Raw genomic sequence first — 21437 nt, 5'->3', positions numbered from 1 at the left:
TGTGTGTGTGTGTGTGTGTGTGTGTGTGTGTGTACACACACATATATATGAATATGATAATATTTTCCATGTTTTCCTGCAGTTTTTCCATGTCCCCTTTAGTATATCCCTCTCCCAACTTCATTTTCTGTATCTATGCTTGTTGTTTTTGTGATGCTTGTTGTTTTTGTGGTTGTAGTTGTGGCTGTTGTTGATGTACAATAACCACTAAGTCTAGTTAGTGTTACATATATGGAAGTGGATGGGACAACTTCTGGAAGATAAGAAATATACCAGTGGCCACATTCTCAAGAAAAATATGTTTCTTCTCCAGCAACTCTCTACTGCCAGTAGCTCCTTAGTAAGGAGTGGGCCAGGAGTTTTTCTAAATGCCTTGAAAGGAATTTCATCTGTCGCTGAAATAGCCTGTGTGCAGGCACATCCATTATTCTTGCAATGTCCAGAGCAACTGCACATAGTCCCTGGGTTGACTTTATTCATCTTTCATTCCAAGTGTGGAAATGTTTCGTTGAAGTAGAGTGCTTTCACTCCATTCTGGCTGCCATTCGGGGCATTAACAATTTGCCAAACTGAGAAAAGGACCAAACCATGCTATTATTTGTGGCAATGCTGTCAGGTGAGTGGAAAGAACATACCAGTTATGGAGACATAAATTGATATTTAGGTAAACACAGTTTTTCATGCACAAGAATACAAATTATTTGGGGACATAGTTCGAAACCTCCTGTTTCATTTTAATAACAGCTATAAGACTGTTTTATTAATTGTATAAAAGTGATATAGTCAATACAACATTTGAAAAATAATACCTGATGAAAGTAATGAAAGAATAAATAAATGCTTGTTGTTCTGTCATTCCTTTTAATAAGCTTTTCACCAATTGATGCATATATTTTCAGTTCCTTTTTACATTAAAATAAGGCCTTTAAAAAGATTTCAATCAATATAATTTAGGTTTCCAACATTTATAGAATGATATATTTTTTTTCTTATACCCTCTAATGGAATTTTTAATATTTTGCATTTAGCATATTCTGAATTGTGATTTTCATAGATCTGTGGCATTCACTCATGCAGACTTGTTATGCTTGTTTTAAATGATCCATTTTCATCATTAAAGTTATTCTGCTCTTTGATGTTAGATTCTTAGACAAGCAATCTTGTTCACAAACACTTCTATTTTAATTGCCTCCACAAGAATCCATTTCTAAATGTTCAAAGAGTTATAAGTATTTTAGTCAAGACTCGCTACAGGAACAGAGTTGATAGAATAAGTACATATTAAAAGTATGTTTATGATATTGGCTTACATGATACAGTGGGAAGTCCAAAACTAGTCGTCTCCCACTGGAAACATAAAGCATCCAGCATTTGTTAGGTTCACAAAGCTGGATGATTCAATAGCTCTAGTAGGGCCTCAAAGAGCTGGAAAATTACTGGAGAGCCATTTTCACTATACATGTGATCCCTAAAGAAGATGGAGAGCCATTTTTACCATACACGTAATTCCTAAAGAAGCTGATTCTAGTATCACCAGAGAGATGAAGAATTAATAGGATGGTGAACTCACCAGCAAGAACAAAGGTAAGCAGATGATAGCATAGCAGCTTTCCTTCTTCCACAGCCTTTTACTGGGAGCATGACAGGGATGTACTGCCATGTTTAGAGTAGATATTCCCACTTTCAGTAATCAGATCAAAACATCTGTCACAGGGATGTTCAGGTGATTGCCTCCTAGTCTGTTCCAGATCCAATCCTGTTGACAAATTGCTCCCCTCACCACAACATTTCACCAAGTAGACCACATACACGTGTAATACGTTCATTGGGTTTTACATATAGTGCCAATTGGCTCTTCAGAATAAAACATCATCATTTATACATGAAAGAAGAGTGCACACTACACACTACATTGCTGACCTTTCAATAGGATGCTGTGGGCTGTGAATAGTCCTTCTGTTCTGGCCTTGGGGCTGTAGTCCATTGCAAATGGGCATGAGTGGAATGCTGATCATGATGGGATCTGGCAACATTGTGGCCTGCAGTCAGAGCACCTGCCCTGAGGCTCAGCTGTGTATGGGAGCCTCCTGACTCACTTAGGGCAGGTTCATGTGTTTGAAGTGGTTACGGAATGAGACCAGTAAATCTTTGCAAACATTGCGCTCTCTAGCAGACGCATAGATGAAAACAGCACGGGAAAAGCTACCCCAGTGCTCCCAGGCTCTCTTCAGGCTGGAGTGGAAGGTGTGTGCTCATGAACCTTTAGTGGATTATTTTTCCACATTTATAGAATCTATTCACTGTCAAAGTGATTTAATAAGTGAAATAATTCTTTTGCTTTTCTTAGCCTCCAATAATCTAAGATTATAATTTCGTGTAAAATACAGTGCTGCACTCTGACATTCACTCTCTTTCTACCCACTCACTTTCTCTGTATGTGTATACACACTTGCATATTGACAGGCCAGCTGTCAACCTTGAGTGCTATTCTTCAGGTGGCATCTACATCCATCTCTCATAACTCAACAAATAGACTAGGATGTCTGGCCCATGATTCTCAAGGATCTGTTTGTCCATAGGATGACAAGGACCTGCTATAATGGCCAGTTAAAGTTTTTGTATTTTAATTTTTTATTTGGATTTCAAAAATTAATTTAAAATGACTTTATTTTTTAATTTTATTTAATATTAATTTCATAAGTTAAATTTAAAATAATTTTTTTACAATTTCATTATTTTTAAATGAGGATCAAGCTCAGGTCCTAGTGCTTTCCCAGCATGCACTTTGTAGAATATGTTATTACCTTGTCTCCTTGGTGATATTTAACATTTGTTTTTCAAATATGTACTTCTTCATGATGCCAAATAATTATTAAACCAATTACCTTTATTGCCATTTAGTTGATTTGATGTAGGTTTATACTATGAACTATTTTTCAATGTTTCAGTGAGATTATATGCATAGTGCACATTCATTTTTACATTTCATTAGTTATTTGATATGTGCTAGTAAAATCACAATCTCTGTACCCAAATAAAATATTTGTATATCCCTTTACACAATTTTCCAAATTACTTTCATTGTGAACATATGAAAGCAGAAAGTCTGCATTTTTTCAGTATCATAAAATCTATTAAAAAATATTTGAAGAATATTATTTGTAGGTTTGGAGAGATGACTCAGTACTTACGAGCAGTTATTCCACAATCACCAGAGTTTGGACCCAGAAATGTCTGTCTGTCCAGTTTTTAGAGGAGCAGGGAAAGAAGGAATGACTTTGCTGGTTTCCAAACAGGCCATGATACATGTTCCAGGTACAGGAAGAGACTGTGCCTCAGCAGAAAAGGAACAAAGTACTGTAAGAGGCCATTCAGTAACCACTTGTGACCTCTGCCCACAGGCATCAGCATATATGTACATGCACTCACATGGACAGAGACATACGAACATTAATACATAGTTGCTTTCAGTAACAATGAATATCTTCTGGTGTGTGTGAAATTTTTCCCCTGGGGAATTATTTCCACATAACCCCTATTACTCACTCTTCTTATCTCTGTGACAAAGTACTCAGCAAATTTAATGTAAGAAAAGATTTGATTTTCCCACAGTTTGAGGACAGTCCATCATGGTGGGAAAGCATGACAGCAGGTGCTTGAAATTCCTAGTCTTGTCATATCCACAGTCAGGAAGCAGAGACAGAAATGAATGCCGGTGCTCAGCATAGGATGGAGGTACCCACAGTTCAGGTGCATCTTCCTTCCTCAGTTATCACAATCTAGAGACTGCCTCATAGATGTGCCCAGATAGTGTCTTAGGTGATTCTCAATGGTGTCATTTTGAGAAGCAAGATTAACCCTCGCAATATCTCTCCCACTCAGAGAGGGGTGAGCAGAGTTTCCAGACTGTTCAGGATAAGCAGCTGCACTGCCATTTTCCCAAACTGTGTGAAATAATAATAATAATAAAAAAATCTCATTGTTGCATTTGCCACTTTGTCTGTCTATACAGTAGCAAGCACTTTCACTCAGGATAGCTGACTATTCCACTCAGAACAATATTAAATTCCATTATTGATTAGAAGTACTGTCGAGAATCACATGCTTGCAATTCATAATCCTATCACCTAATCAACCTAATAAAAGGTTTTCATTAAATTTCTCTCCTCTATCTGATTAGGACATTGTCTGAAAACAATGAGTTCATTTCCTGTGATGAATAGACAGTAAATTAAAGCATGGTATTTTTAAGCAGTATAGCATCTCTCTTATTCACTGACTGTAAACTTTGGGCAGAATTTAATACCAGATATTTGAATAAACAGGGACACTGCTAAATGTGCCAACATGCTTCCAGTTTATGAATAGAAGTGCCTGGCTCAGATTTTGTTTCTTTGCATGAGATAACATCATCACCAATTCAGGGTGTGTGTCTCATGTCTAGTCTCCACTACAGCCACCCTATTGTAGATTTGCAGCCTGCTTCAGAGGATGAATGAAGTCTTATTCCTGTTCCATGTTTTATTCTGAATACAAAGTTAAAGTAAGAGTTGAATTGAAAATATATTTCCATACTCTAGCTTCTCTTAGTACTACACCTAGGCTTATATCTATACCCAGGGTTTCTATTCTGCCAAGTTTATATAGAAGACATATGGATTAACAAAAAGTTATATTTCTGTGTAATAAAAATTTGTATTCTTTTTTACATTGTTAACTTTGCATTCCTTTCACTGAGAGAGAGAATTCCCTGATAAAGCTTCTTATGACCAAGCCTGATATCCTGAATTCAATCACTTGGACCTACATGGTGGAATGAGAAGCATGACTCCCACAGGTTGTCCTCTGACTTTTAGAGACATGCACAACCACACACACACAAAAATATACACATAATGTGAAAAATATAAGTTTTCACTCTGTGACTTTGTTTTTTTGAAAGTGTTTGAAACACACCCTAAGATTCAGAAATCTCTTTGTATGACATAATCAAGCCTCTGCATTTATTTTTATGTGCTCAATGATAATCTAACAAATTCTGATTGGTTTGGAAGGTGTTGCTTAGAGTCCATACAAAAGTCAATGTGTTGCCCCTAGAGACTTGGCAGGTGTGGCTGATGTGTCACATATATGTCAGTAGGTGGCAGAAAAGAGAGAGGCTATGTCTATGCTAAGTGTGCTGATTGGTGAACATCTGAATGATTAGTAGCCTAATAATTTGGGGGAAAATCAAAACAAAACAAAACAGTTATCCAGTCAAGTGGAAGTGAGCCTGAGACAGATAATCATTTCATGGGGTGACTTTGGTGGTCCAGGCAAAGAATGAGCCACCAGACCAGGACTGTAGGGTTTGGACTGGGAACTAACCTGAGATGATAACCAATTCAGTGCCATGCAGGCTCTGGAGGTGCAGACCATGTCCAAAAATGACCTCTCCTTAGGTCTATACTATACAAGTAGATTAGAGAACTCCTGAAACAATATCAGACATTCAGAGACCATGGGCACCACTAAGAGGAGTAAGTAGATGGTATAGAAATGGAAAGGAAATAGAAACAGAAAGATGTGAGAACAATGAAGAGAGACAGAACTGCCTACTTGAGGATAGTGATAGACAGCTGATGTAAGTAGCCAGTGAAGCCAACTGGAGCCGTGGTTGGGTCCAACTTATGCTGCCATCAGGGGCTACTTCTGGGTCCATCTGGATCCATGACTCTGTAGCAGCAGGGGTCTCTTACCACAAAAGGCCAGGTAGAAGTCACTGGTCTGAGTTGCTGCCTGGGAACATGTTGACGTCCAAGGGCTGTACAGAACTTGTGGAAGATCTGGCCTTGGGGGCCAGAGAATGAGAGATATGACCCTCCCCCGAACCAACTGAAGTAGTGTGGAAAGCAGACACTTGTTTCCTATGTGGATGACAGAGAGATAACCTCCTCCCTCTTCCTCACTCAGCATTTGCAGAAAATGGAAGACCTGATCCTGCTATCATGAGAGCAGGAGAACTGGCCCTGTCCTTCACTATCTACAACCCTCTACAAAAGAGAGGGTCCTGTAGCTCACCTAGGTAGCACAGTAGAGCTGACCCTAATGGCAGCAGGGGTAAGCTTGCCTAACAGTAGAGCTGTCCCCCCAACCCCCGCCACTTGTTTGTTATGTGGTGATATGGTCAAGGCAGAGACCATCCCCTTACACCTTGCCACCTATAGCAGGCAAGAGAGCTGGCCCCAAGGTCAGGAGAGTGGGATAAATGGCCCTGTACACTCAGGAGAGCAGGCCCTGTACCTTGTCTAGTCAGCACAATAGATCTGACCTTGGCTTGGAGGGTGTGGTGAGGTGGACAAGGACATTGCTGTTGAGCTGCCCTAAGAGCAGGAGAACAGCAGAGCAAGAGATCAATGCAAATACGTCTCAGGACCAGATCCAGGACTTTTAATTGGTCTACCACAAGATCTATCCCATCAGTGAACTGTTGGAGTGCATGAAGTGGCTGGTCCTACAGATCTAAAACTACAGGATCTCCAGGTCACAGGGCAATAACAGAACATCTGAGATGAGTTCTGGAGAGGTTCGAGTATTGATAGAGTGGCAGAAGCTAGAGGCCTCGAACCACACCAACAAGCCATTGCAATGAACATTTGGAAGCAAGAGAGTATAGCCAAATATGTATACTGAGGGACACAGTGACTCACTACACCTTCCACAATGAGATTTTTTTTCCTTCTGTTGTGGGAAAGGCTATAAGGTAGAGGATAGTTACAATAGATTTTTCCCCTAATCTTAAATGTGTAATGTTGTTAGACATCTTTTAGCTCTCTGAGACAGTCTCACAATTTAGCACACTCAGAAATCTATGATCCAAAAGTGTTTCAAAATATACACAAATATAAAGAAATCATTACAATGTTCTATGTGGTTTTTCATCTTGAATTTGACATTATAAATGAGCTAAGATATTGAAGTATCAGTTCTCTGTTCTGGGAGCAATCAAAGTAGATTATGAAAGCATGTGAAGATAGCTGCCTGATGTAGTTTAGTGTTCCATGCTGGCCTTTGGTTTGTAACTGAAAAAAAAAAAATCCCACAGATTTCCTGTCATCCTTACATTTATACCTTTTGCATACAAAGACTTGAATCATATTACTATCTCAGACAGTATACACACACACACACACACACAAAAAAAAAAAAAACTTGATTTAACATGAATATGGACAGCTAACAGGCCAGAAAATTTATAAAATCAAGATTCCTCTAATTTATTTTCCTCCTTTCATTGAGACAGGTTCTGGGATGTAAACCAGCCATACTATGTAAACCAACTGTCCACATGACTTCTAACCCTCTTGCCTCGACTTTCTGAGCAAAGAGGTGATAGATATGCACCAACAGAGTGGGCAGGGAGCTGATCAATGTAGATCCATACCAAAAGGACTAAGAATATTTTGAATAAAGGGTCTGTTACTATAGAAACAGAGTGGCATATAGACTATGTGTTCATTTTGTTTCAAGTAGAATTGGCAAGAAAGCATTACAAGTCCCCCATATCTATACATCTATACATCTCTATACATGTATTCGGTACATAGTTACATCAAAAATGTCTTGGGAATATTCCCCTATCATTCTCTCTGGACAACGCTACAAAACTTGGAATAAACTACAGCAGTTAGAACTTTTCAAAAGCCAAATTTCTTTTTCTATATATAATTTCTTATTTTACAGATAGAATTAAACACAGTCAATATCTCATTATATTATTTAATCTATGTTCCACAGATCTGGGTATGCTGGACATATTTGTAAGCTATTTAATACATGAGTACAGATGTATTTCATTCCAAAATGTGACTTTAATCTTTTAAATTTATTTATTTGTGTGTGGATGTAGTCCCTGCATGTGAGGATGTGTAGAAATGAGAGGACCACATTCAGGACGTGGTGTTTTTATTTCACAATGGGATCTGGGAAGCATGTCAGCAGGTTTGTGTGACAGGTGCTTTTACCCACTGAGATATCTGATTGGCCTTGGCTTTTACTTTATAAGACCTTAAAGATTCCATCATGGTTTGGGGAACTCTCTCACAGCCCCCAGATCAACAGTTCTCGACCTGTGAGTCACAACACTTCCAGGGGCTGCATATCAGAAATCCTGCATAGAAGATATTTGTATTATGAATCATAATGGTAGCAAAATTGCAGTTATGAAGCAGCAATGAGATAATTTTATGGTTGGGTATAATCACAGCATGAAGAACCATATTAAAAGGTTGCAGCATTTGAGAACCACTGCCTAAGATCAAGAGCTACAATCATTCAATGATTGTTGGAAAAGATGGCCATGAATGAGCCCTTCTAGATTATACAGTTTCAAATAGTCAATTAAACATACATGTACATGAGCCAATATTAAATGAACTCATTGTGTTTGAATTTATATATACCTATATGTATATAATTTCCTGTGTGTGCGTGTGTGAGAGAGAGAGAGAGAGAGAGAGAGAGAATAAAGAAATCAAGAATTTGAAACACCATTGTGGATCTGTAGGAGTTGACTAGGGAGAGGAATGGGTGGAAACAATGTGCCAACAGTACTCATGTATGAAGTTTAAAAAAATATTAATGGAATTTTCATTATTGTGATTCAGTTATATGGAAATCCTTTTCTGAGAAAGATGCATGCCAGAAATTTTAGAGTTCAAATACCCTGCTCCTTCGATCTTGTTTTCAATTAAAGCATCAAGTAAGAGGAAAAAGAACATTTTCAAAACATTGTGGCTTGATGAATTAATTTTCTAACTAACCTCCTGAATATTTGTGTATTCTTTAGACAAAAAGAAAGAATATTGCTATTTGACAAAAAATAAAGAGTAAGACAAAATAAGTGTCAATGAGAAAACTTGAAAGATGAAGAGTCAGGGAAGCTTAATTGCCAGTAAACTCTTAATTTGGATAATGTTTGAAAAGCAAATGCCTGCCAGTCATGCTGACACATGCTTATCTTCCAGCACTCATGAGGCTGACCCATGCATGCTTGCACATGCCTCCAATCCAGCAACTGGGAGGCTAAGGTAGAATGATCACCAGTCTCAAAAACAAACAAAAGCATGAAAACCATCACAGGTTAAGAGTACATATGTATGTTGTGACCAAGATTGCCAATCATAGGTGTTTTCTCCATCATGTATCTCTGGAGATATAAGAAAGTTTGCCTTTAAGAACAAAATTGTGGGAGTCACAGTTGCAGTGTGAAGATTGAACAACTTCTGGAATTCTGTAGCACAGTTGGATGACTGTGCTTGACCAACATTTTGGATATTTCAAAGCTAATAAGAAATGTTTGTAATGTTCTTACCCCAATGAAATGGTGCATATCTACAGTGAAGGACAGGCCAAGCCTGAGCTGGTCAACTGTGCTGGACCAAAATAACCTGTGAGCCTGAGCAGTTTGAGCAAACTCACACATCTAGAGAGGAATGATAAATGTTGAAGGAAGCAGTCAGCTTTGTCTTGGCTTCACTATTATATAATATACCAAATACAGCAAGAAACAGATAAGGAAGGCGAAGAATAAATAGAATTGCTAGTTTGCAGCAGTTTCTTCTGAAATGTTTGCTGTGACGCTGGACAACTGCACAGCTGCCACCTTTTTCAGTGAGAACAGCAGAAGTCTCTCATTGGAAACAAGTGCTTCCCTCAGGAGTGTTCATAGTTGCATGGCCACCTGGTGCTTCCTGCACTGTTTACCTATGGCCCAGGAATAAAGGCACTGTCACAACATGGTCTCTTTACTAGAATGTGTGTGAAACCTTGAATTTAGTGTAGGAAGCCGAATGTTGGCTGATAAAGAATTAGATGAAACAAAAGCTGCCTGTATTTTTTTTTAACCAGGGAGCTGCTGTTTAAGTAAAAATGAGAAATCAATATTTTCAATTTTATTTCTTTGCAGAGTAAAAGCGAGCAAATTACGGTGCGGCATCTGACATCGGGAAACTGGGAAGTGATAAGGATCTTGGCCTATGATGAAACAACTCAAAAAATGTGATTGTTTTTGCTTCTCTACATGGGCTGGCCATCAGCATTGTCAAGTGTAATCTTTTCTATTATTAGAGAATCATCCCATGGTTGTTCAAACAAGCAACCCATGTAATAATAACCCTCTCTTTAAAAGCATTATCTTAGAGCAGGACCAGGTACTGCTCTTGTAGAGGACCAAGGCTCAGTTTCTAGTACTCACATCAGGAATCTCACAACTGCTTGTAATTTCAGCCCCAGGGAAATCTGATGCTCTCTGTGGGCCTTCATGGGCACGTGCATCCACATACAACTATAGACACAGATACACATATAAATACAGATACATCTTAAAATTGTTAATCACACTTCATTCACAGACACTGCACACAGACCTAGTTCTACCACATACTTGTAAGACATTAGAAAAGCTTAAGAAGCAGGCTGATTATTTTACAAACAAGACAGATGCATTTCCTGAATACAACAAATGTCTATGTCTGTAACTAAGCAGCCACTTTCTGCCTTTTTGATGAGTTAGAAAATTCAAGTGAGAATTAAGGTTGGTGGAAATAAAATCAACCAATAACACTTTTGCTATTTTCTCCCCAAACAGTTACTTTCTGAGCACAGAATCGTCTCCCCAAGGGAGGCAACTATACAGGTAGGTGGTATGAACTCATTTCCCCCAGGTTGGATTTTCATAGGCTAAGACCAGAAAGTTACAGTGGCATGGGGGGCGGGGGGCAGGGGGGGACTCAGATCATTTTCAACATGGCAATGCAAAAACCAGTGTCAGTATGACAACCTCAGATTCTCAGTCTCTTCTCTTGTGGACCTCAGGAAATTTAGGAATCTACAAATGGAATGGAATTTTCTTTTTTTTTTTTTCTCTTTCTTTTTTTTTAAATATTTTTTATTACATTTTTTCCTCAATTACATTTCCAATGCTATCCCAAAAGTCCCCCATACCCTCCCTTCCTTCCATACCTTCCCTACCCATACCTTCCCTACCCACCCATTCCCAGTTTTTTTTTTTGGCCCTGGCGTTCCCCTGTGCTGGGGCAGAGTTTACTTCTCTCTCTCTCTCCTTTTTATTTGTGGATAACAAAAAAGATGCAACTCTTATTTCAGAAGTAAGAAAGACAGTTTATTCCAGAGCCAAATATGAGTGGCCAAATCAAACAAACACAGATTTAGGTTACCTCAAATACAGAATTCCAATGGAATAACAGTTTCAAGTAATAGTAATAGGACAAAGAGAGTCATAAATCAAGATACTTTTCAAGGACATCCATGGGAACCTCAGGTAGATAACTATAAGTCTGGGGAAACTGAGGTGCCGGTATCTAATGATATTCTTAATTTAGACGTTGGTGAAATTTAGAAGTCTATTCATACATTCCAAGAGGATTTATAAAATAGTCATACAAGGTTAGTTCATACACAAAGGTGCCAACAAATAGTTCTTAGACTGTCTGATCCTGCAACATCATAACTTCTCTGCAATCACTGAACTTTTAATCAGTCATTGAACTATACAAATGTTCAATGCAGTTTCTTTCTTGGAAATTTAGTTCACACTGCAAACACACAACAATGAAGATATGATAAACCTGAATCTAGTTTTCTTTTTTCCCCTGTTACTTTATTTATTCACTTTACATCCTAAAAGTAGCCCTCCCTCTCATCTCAGTTCCTGCTCACACAGCTCCATTCTCCCCCTCTCCCCTTTTCCTCTGAGAAGGGAGGGAGGAAAGGGACTGCCCCTCATTCCCTCCACCCAGTGTAACTACTCACCATGGCACTACAAGTCATTGAAGGACTAGGCAATCCCCTCCCACTGAAGTGAGACAAAGAAGCCAGGCTAGGGAGGGAGACCCAGAGACAAGCAATAGATTTGGGGACAGCCCCCACTCCAGTTGTTCTTAGACCACATGAAGATGAAGCTGCACATCTGCTACATATTTGAGGGGGTGCCTATATTCAGCACATACATTCTTGTTTGGTGGTTCAGTCTCTGGGGGAACACCAAGGGTCTAGGTTAGTTGGCTCTTGTCTTCTTATGGAGTCCCTAACTGCTCTGTGTCCCTCGATCCTTCCCAAGACTCCTGGAGCTCCATCTAATGTTTTTTTTTTTTTTTTTCTGTGGGTCTCTGCATCTGGTTAGTCAGCTCAGAGGAGAGTTATTTTAGGCTCCTGTCTGCACACATAACAGAGCCATTAATTTTCATATGGCCAACCTCTTCAAAAAGAATCTTGCACTTTTTCTCTGGTCAGTCATCTGTGACCCTCTGGGAGCCCAATAGACTATTTCCAAACACAAGATTTCTGTGTCTCTTCTTCATTTTATTTATCTACATTTATAGTTTCATAGTATTTTGGTACATATGTATGACTTACTTTGCTTACCTCTACATATTACATTTTCATATTTTCCTAGCAATAATTCTTTCTGCACCATCTCATGTTGAATTTTTTGTACATCAATCAATGTGACACAAATATAATTTATTCCTATATAACATAATAGCATGATGGATGTGTCTCTGAATACAAATTCTAGCAAGCAAAGGCTTCTTTATCTTGTTCTATTTTCCTTTCTCTCTTTTTTTGTTTGTTCTTGTTGCCTTGAGGTTCATAAAAGTAAATGAGATTGTTGAAGAAAGTAGCTTTTTTTTTGAGTACAGAAGGTTCCTTGTTTAACTAAAATGTAGCAATATGTATGTGAATATTAACATCTGGCCAATATGTCTAAATATGAAATTAAATTCATTAAGAGCTTAAGAACTCAAGTATTAAAATGTCTCCTCATTCTGCAAGCTCTCAACAGGACCTCACAAGAATGACTTTTATTTTGAGCAGGCAAAAGACCTATTATTTCTGGATTCTACATGCACTTTCTAATTTCCATTTCATACACTGGTTTTAAAACATGTCAAGGCTGCTCTAGTTTATTCTCAGTGGAATTTCACCATGTTTGAAGAAGTTTTACCTCTCCTTACCAAGTAGTCTATACTTCTTGTTTTGAAAGTAAAAATAGATATAGAGGACTGGGGATATAAGGTGCTCACTGAAAGCATGGAGACTGGAGTTTGAATTTCTGACTCCTATAAGAAAATTCAGCATTGGAGAGGTGAAGACCTTGGATTCCCAGTGCAAGCTGGCTTGCTATACTAGCGAGAATAAGCAAGCACTTTGTTCACAGAGAGACTGTCAATTGAAATGGAAACCAATTGAGGGAGACATCCACAAATATATACACAGGAACACACACCCTGAAGAATGGCATCTCTCACTTTCATGATGCCATTCTTCACACATTAACACAATTTTTAAAAATCCATTTGATGTAAGCTCTCAGGTCAACCAAATCTAGATAACTCACTATTAAGACTCTAGGTTATGTGAAACTGACAATGAAAACTCACCCTTACAACCAAGAATACTGTTTTAGAGATGTACATCATATTTTAGTCCTTCCAGTAAAATCAAACAAAAACAAAGAAAAGTTTCTAAAAGAAATGACCATTGGCGATAAGCACTGGTCAAGGTCAGTAGATGAATTTACTTGAAGCTCTTTGCTCTTATTAGTCTAAATGAGACTTGAATCACATCAACTGTTGAGAAGTATAGAGTTGCTCATCTTGTGACTGTACCATAGCCTACAATTTGTCCATGACCTGGAATAGTGCAGTGAACTTGCTATAAAGAGAATATAGTGCCAACAAATGTCCTCTTACATGGCTCATGGAATGCCCATTAGCTTGACTGTAAGATGGAACTTGACCCAGAAAAGTCAGTCGGAGTCTTGCTTGAGCTGTAAAAAGATCAGTCATTAAATTAATTAATTGAAGAAATAGAACTGTTACCAAATCCAGAGTTAGTATTTTTGTCTAAAAGCATTGTATTATTTGTTGCAGGGATGCCATAATCTGGGTAGTGTAAAAGAGTTTGGTAGAGATTATTCAGTGGGTGAAAGAGCACCCATATTAAAAGTGGCTATGCATGCTTGTAATTGTCCTGAATGGCTGGTGACACAAGAAGATTGCTGGAGCTTTCTGAACAGAGAGTAGAGCTGAAATAGGAAGATTTAGTTTCAGTAAGAGACCCTGTCTCAAAAACATAAGGAGAGGGGAAATAGAGGGTAACACCCAATATCAGGATTTGGCTCCTGTGCATGCATGCATAGGAGATCACTCCTAAATTCATATGCATATTTCATATGAACGCACACTAAGTAAGTCATAAATATCAGTGTGAATCTCTTCGAAGCTTGAATGTGAAAATGTTATGGAAGAGGACAGAAAGACAATGACTTCAAATCTTAGTGTTACCAACCCAGACTGAACTATATGCAACCTAGACACTTACTAACTCTCTCTAGAATGCGGCTTGAACATCACTTCAGATATATCTAATAAAACTGAGTTGTGTGCTAAAAATGGTTGAAATGACAAAATCTGTAACCATAGTTCAAATAAATTTATGTGATTATCTCACAAGTCATCACAGAGTGAATTTTTAGGTGCCTAGTACATCTGTGGGTTGTGATGATCTCACAGCATTTCAAGTATGAAGTTGTAACTCTGAGGGTTGCAAATAACACTAAGCCTGATTTCATTCTCTCAGTCTTGTATCCAATCTACTACTGCTTTTCTTTTTCTGAGGACTGTCATATACTACACTTCAAAATCAATATAGTTACAATTCATGTATACAGATATATCAAAAATTGTGGCCCAAACTAGGACTTGGTTGAGAACACTTTGCTCAAATAAGCTTTTATAGGAATATATTAATTATGCATAATATTGTCAGCATTACATTTTCATACATGCATATACTATGTTTAAGTCAAATTCTCTTCGCATGGCCTCTGTCACTTCTATTGATCTTCTTCCTCCTTTCAAGCTACTATCATGCAGTGTGTGTTGGGGGAAGACTAGGACAGATGTAGAGATGGACAAAGCTTTGTTAGGGTTATTTACAGGAACATGGGAAACTGGTGAGTGTCTAAACCACAGAAGGAAATGTCTCTTCTTCCTCCAAGAGCCATCAGCTGCCAATAACTCCCCAGGGCATCCAGCATGAGTACTCCTCTCCTTTGCGGGGGGGGGGGGGCAGGAAAGAAGCATTTGTTTTCATTTGCTGACTGGGGTCCTTTGACAATATCGACCTTGAATGTCAGTAGTATTTCACATATTTTCATACAGAGTGAAGTTTATTTACTAAAAATCTCAGTGCCCATTTTTTAATAAGACAAGTGAGGATAGTGAATTTCAATGTTTAGACTGTTGAGGTTACAAAGTCATGACCTTCATTTAGAGAGAGTTTTAGAGAAATTATTCGTCTTTTGGCTGATATTTATTGAGGATTACTTATCTTTGCCTCTATGAGCTACTTTTCTTCAAGACTGCTCATACAAAAAAAGAAAAAAAAATGTAGAGACTAGAGATGCCTCGGCATTGAAAGTCTGTACTGCACTTGCAAATGACTGGAGTTCAGTTTCCAGAATCAAGACACCCTCTTCTGGCCTCAGGCATCCACACATACATGCACATGCACATATAGGCATGCACATAAACAAAAATGAAATAAATCTTAAAAAGGGAAATGGAGGTAACAATAAATTATAGTGAATCCTGTGGGAACTGTTGTATTTATTTAGTCATATACAACTACTATTTATATGCACATACCATAATATTATTGTTATTCCCCAGAAAAAGTATATATTTCTTGAGTTTAATAATGGAAAGTGAATTTGCATGTGTTAGATGAATCATAAGTAACAAGGAATTTTAACCTGAGCTGTCAGGCAACTTTTTTATTTGACTGGATTTAAATGTTGATGGCGTTAATTTCAAGTGTCTATATTAACAATATTTCTCATTTTTGTTTTATTTTTCTAGTGCTTCTACTGAGGGACTATTGAATCGTGATTGTATCTCATGCAACTTTATGAAAGAAGATTGCACGTATTTTGATGCCAGCTTTAGTCCCATGAATCAACATTTCTTGTTATTCTGTGAAGGTTAGCTAGTATATGCTTTTCAATAGGATTTACTGCATACACTTGGTTTAACCAATTTACATTACCATCATTATTAAGTGTTTATATTTCATGAGATTCAAGGCTTAGTCCACTATTTCACTTAGAGGAGGCTAAAAGAGGGCATCAGATTTTCTGGAACTGGAATGGGTGGTTATGAGCTTCTCAACTTGAGTACTGGGAACTGAATCCACATTCTTTTCAAAGGATAATATATGCCAAAACTGCTGAGCCGTCTCTCTAATATGCTCAAAATAAAAAAAAAATCTTTGGAAATTTAAAAATTAAAGTTCATGTATATCAAAATGGATATATAAAGAGGTAGGCAATCATATTGAAAAAACACAGTACAATCATAATTTAACTATTTTTTTAGAAAATGCCTTCTTCAGAAGAAGTAACCTTAATGTTAGGAGATGAGGATCAATAGGGATAAAAGAGACAACTGCACTGGTAAAAAACACTTTACTTATAACAATGAGAACATGAACTTGGTTCCCAGAAGTCCCACTAAGAAATGTTGAGTATGATGACGTGGATTTATAATCCCAGGGCTGAGGAAGAGAGGGAGAGAGGCAGGTACCCAAGGGCTTACTGACATCCAGCATCACTTACCTGGCAAGTTTCAAGACAGGAAAAGAAAACATCTCAAACAAATTAAAAATTAATGGCATCTGAAAAGCCATGCCCAAGGTTGTCTTTGATCTCAACCTGCAGGTTCTCATGCGCAAACATACACATACACACACATACATACACACGAACATGTTCACACAGAAAACCCTTACTCATTCATATAAAGACTTAAAATTTGTGTGAACTCACTTCCTCTATTTCTTCTCATTTGTTGCTGAGCAAAGGCTCCCACCTCTTATTCCTTCTTTTGTCCTATTCTTTCGTCACAGCATGGCCTCACATGGATATATCTAGAGAAATTGTACAAGAACACAATAAAAGTAATCATTTTCCCATTAATGCAGCACTGTTCCTCTCAGAGACAAAGTTTAAATCATACAACCCTTTGAAATGTAATGAGTGGCATGAATTCTGTTTGTTTAGTTTTGGTTTCATTTTTTTTTAAATATATAGTACTTCCATTTGGCAAAAGATGTTATTATTGTATTTATGTATTTGCTTGTATAACTCTGTGTGTGTGTGTGTGTTTGTGTACCTGGAATGATACATATGTGGATGTCAGAGAACAACTTAGGAGTCAGTTCTCTCTTTCCATCACTGGCTTGGCAGCAAACAACTTTGTATATTCAGACATCTTTTAAAAAAATCCTTTATATGTGTATTTTTAAATTCTAGGTCCAAAGGTCCCAGTGGTCAGCCTTCACATCACAGACAACCCATCAAGTGAGTATCAGAGAAGGCAGGTTTGAAAATAATACTTGGCCTTCATCTTGGGCAAAGTGGAGGTTTTGGGTTTTGTTTTTTGATTTTTTTTTCTCTTTCATGTGTCGTACTCTAGGACCTTCCTCAAAGGGAACCTCAGCCCAAGGAATGCTTTGTAAAGGACTTTAAGTTGATTTTATGTATGTTAGTAAAACAGTAAAGTGAGTGGCTTGATCATCTTACAGCTTAGGTTAGATCTTGATAATTGCAGAATCTAAATCCCATAAAAAAAGATTAACAGGCATGTGCATTCCCACCTACTTGCCCCTGAGCTTCAAGATCATTTCTTCAGTCCCATGTAGGTTATGTAAAATCTCAATGCTTTTTGCAGATATTATGACATTTCATAGGTCCCAAATACATCTATTTATATTGAAAACACTATTTGAGTGTTTGACGTAGAGGTAGAGGGCCTTGAGTTCCCTTCTGTTTTCTGGGAAAGAAAACATGTTGTATTCCACTGGTTAAAGTAATATCAAATTCACAGATAGTGATAAAATACTTGGAAAAATTATAAAATATTCATGTGGTTTACGTTATTGTATTTGTACTAGATATATAGCCATATGTGTGTGTGTGTGTGTATTCACATATGTTCATTTATTTCATTTGTATATTCAGCCAACTTTATTAGCAAACCATGTTATCAAATGCAACAGATAAGATGGTTATATGTTTAACTTTAACTTAGAATATGAAAACTTAAAATAGAGTGAATAAGTAAGTATATGATTAAGTCAATTTTCTTTCAAGATTTAGTAATTCGGTTTTTTATTTTATGTGTATGTATGTATGCTTATATGCTTAATGTATGTATATACACTATATGAGTACAGCAGTTCCCATGGAGGCAGTGGGCATTAGATCCTCTGGAACAACATTTATAGCCAGTTGTGAGCTGCCAGTATGAGTACTAGAAAGCAAACCCAGGTCCTCTGCAAGAGCAGGATGCACTCTTAACTGGTGAGCCTGCTCTCCACTACCCTGCTGAGCTAAACTTAGAATGAATTTCTACATTAAATTGCATTCTCATCCCTGTCTGTTACCTTTGTTTTCTAAATTTACAAAGTCAGAACTTTTATGCTCTAGTGAGCTGCATAATCTTTTAAATTTACTTTTATTTACATAAATGTGAATATATTCTGTATTTGTCCAAGTGCCAGTAGAGGTTAAAAGAGTATGTCACATCTCCTGGAAATGGATGTTCGCACTGCGCATTGTGAGCTAATTGGTATGGGTGTTGAGAACTGAGCTCAGATCTTCTGTAAGAACAGTATCAATTCTTTACCACTGAGTTCCAGTCATATATGCTATATAATATTAATAATAATTTTTACAGGTTAATTAAAGTCAGAGAGCATCCCTGAGATAATTTATTTTCTTATTTTATTTTACATGTAAAGAAACTGATTTGAAGACAGGTGAAAGAACTTAGCTAGCATCATATGAATACTTAACAGCCATAAATCAAGCAAGGCGATCTGAGCTTAGAATAATTTTTTGTCATGGTTTTATCCTGAGTCACATTTAGCAATGCAGGCTCTTCTTTCGATGGTCATATAAGTATAAATGTGTAAAACTGAAGGGCATGTGCCATTCTAAGAAAGGAAAGGCTGCCCATGCTTAACCAATTGAACCTTATAGAAATCCACTACCTGTTCCCATGAAGATGGATCCTGGATTAGTGTTGTTTTATATGACTGAAAAATAGCTCATCATCTGTTTCAATTCTATTTGCTTCTCTACCCCATCTTCAGGACCTATCTTAAAGGAGGTGTGGTAATCTTTTTATCTCTTTACATATATAGAGTCCTTTGCAACATGTGTAGGAGTTAAGATACCCTACATTGAGAATAATTGGAAGCACCTACTTACTACTTTAATTAATTTCTATAATATGCATAATTCATAGAAATATCAAATTTCTAAAATCAGCCTATGCCTTCATTTAATACTAAACGTTTTGGTAATCAGGGCAACAGATTTGGAGAACCTACTTGTGAATGCAATATCCAACTAGAGACAGAAAGAAAAATAGAAAAGAAAATTTTGCAGATAGAAAATCATTGTATGAGATTACTCCATCATAACCTTCTTCTGAGACCAGAAACATGGCAACTAATAAATCTGAAGATAATTTTCTTGTTGACAAAGGGGCAAATACATTTACAATAGAAGATATGCATATGACCTATGAGATGTGGCAGCTCTTGGTGTCACATTGCATATTTAATCTCTGTCAAAGAATGGCTCCAAGAAAAGTCTTTATGAGAATGTATTAAATTTTACCTCATTGTTACAAAGCCTTGTTTTTATAACACTGCTGAAAATTACAGAACATTTCTCCTGACAAGTAATAAAATATTAATAGTGTTCCCACCAAGAAATCAATTCTGATTCCATTTTGATCAAAACGTATAGTTTTTCAGTTGGCTGGGTGAACTAAGGTCAGGTAGTTGCTTTCTTTTTAGGGACAATTATTTAGGGAGACAAAGTTTTTTATTCAGTAACGAGTGGGTCTGTGGGTTGTAAAAAATAGAATCATCAATGAGGCAACCTTAGATGTTCCCTGAGCAATATGAAGTAAAATATTTCTGGAAAAGAAAATTGTGAAAAGTAGTACTATTTAAAGAAAATGAAAAAATACAGTAAATAAAACATCATGTTCTTTCCTAATGAATTAATAAAACAAAAGCTTTATTTTAATGATTATAGGAAGATGCTCTCAGTTTTTTTTAAATCAGAAATATAAAGAGCATTTAAGAATATAACAAAATCTTCAGCCATCAGTTTTTCATATTTTCTTTTTCTTCTTGGCAATTAAAGCTGAATAAAGATAAGATTATCTTTATGCATAATTTATGAAAACAAAGATATTGATGGTTATACATTATATAAAACTTCAAGAAGGTATCAGGAGTATAACAAAGGTATTGGAGTACCTTCCTAGCATACATAAAATACCAATACTATGACTATCGCCTTATAACTTGGGCATGGTGATTCATTTCTTTGATCCTAGCACTCCAGAGAGAGAGGCAAGATGATCAGAAATTCAGGACTACATAGGTAGCAAGTTCAACATTTATCTGGAATCATGACATTCTGTCTGAAAAATAAAACAATAACAAAACCTAGGATAATTTTCTCAATTATTTAGTGTTTTTACATTTAAGTGAGAACTTGAAGGTAATTTTTGTTTTTGTTGTTTCTCTTTTAATATTTTCCAAGTGCTCTATTCTGTGTATTATGCACTTTATACACAAATACATTTTTACCTTATTATTGTTTGAAACACGCCTTTCTCTCTCTTTCTGTCCATATTCACTCAGTTGTTCCATAGTGAGAGATGTGCTCAGCAGGCTCTCTGTTTGGAAGGTTTGCTGTCCAAAGACAGGTCTATCCCACTGTTCCAGCCTTAGGGGATGTGTAGTTTTCTTGTCAGTTCCTAGGACAAGCAGTGAATCGCATATGAAGAATGGGGACCAAGCTCCCTGCCTGTGTATCTTTTCTTCTGCTTACATAGCCAACAGTATTCTATTATTGGGACTTCCCCTTAAACACCATTTTTGCCCTCTAAATACCACTAATGTGTGACTTTGGGGGATACACACTTCCATGTTTTTGGTAGAGAGGTCATGGGGATAGGGATTCTGACTCTCTGTTTGCCCATGCAAGCTTTTCTGTTCTTAATTTCATTTGTGTCTGTTTCTTCTACTGTGTCTCTTTCTTTCCATTCTTCCCTGTCTCCCTTAGTTTGTCTTTCATCACTTTCACTTCTTGTTTATTCTTTTCTCAATTCTTAGCATCCTTCTCAACTCCTTCACACTGTTTCACACTATTCTGTTCTCAGTATCTTCTCTTTGCTCCCCAATCTCTACATTTAACTGAATATCTTAGCATTACCCCATCTTATATTGTTTGATGAGGACAAGTCATGTTTACTAAAACCTATTTTCTGATTTATTGTAAT

General features: G+C 37.1%; 1 protein-coding gene and 1 non-coding gene across 5 annotated transcripts in view; both read left to right on the top strand.

Annotated features, from left to right (window-relative positions):
• Dpp10 (dipeptidyl peptidase like 10) overlaps positions 1-21437 on the top strand; it is a 1458922-nt gene that overhangs the window by 1397996 nt on the left and 39489 nt on the right. For all 4 annotated transcript variants that reach the window (XM_021165015.2, XM_021164934.2, XM_029476885.1 and 1 more), the window contains exons 14-17: positions 9947-10038; positions 10628-10675; positions 15927-16048; positions 17378-17425. In XM_021165015.2, coding sequence (XP_021020674.1) covers positions 9947-10038; positions 10628-10675; positions 15927-16048; positions 17378-17425 — 310 coding nt within the window. The remainder of the gene's footprint in view (positions 1-9946; positions 10039-10627; positions 10676-15926; positions 16049-17377; positions 17426-21437) is intronic.
• On the top strand, positions 5087-5218 carry LOC115032460. Its single transcript, XR_003838136.1, has one exon. It is a non-coding gene; the product is annotated as a small nucleolar RNA SNORA17 (small nucleolar RNA).

This window comes from Mus caroli, chromosome 1 (genome assembly GCF_900094665.2).
Source record: "Mus caroli chromosome 1, CAROLI_EIJ_v1.1, whole genome shotgun sequence".
Taxonomy (NCBI): Eukaryota; Metazoa; Chordata; class Mammalia; order Rodentia; family Muridae; genus Mus; species Mus caroli.
Note: the sequence above shows the minus strand (reverse complement) of the source record. Positions and strands in the feature narration are given on the sequence as shown.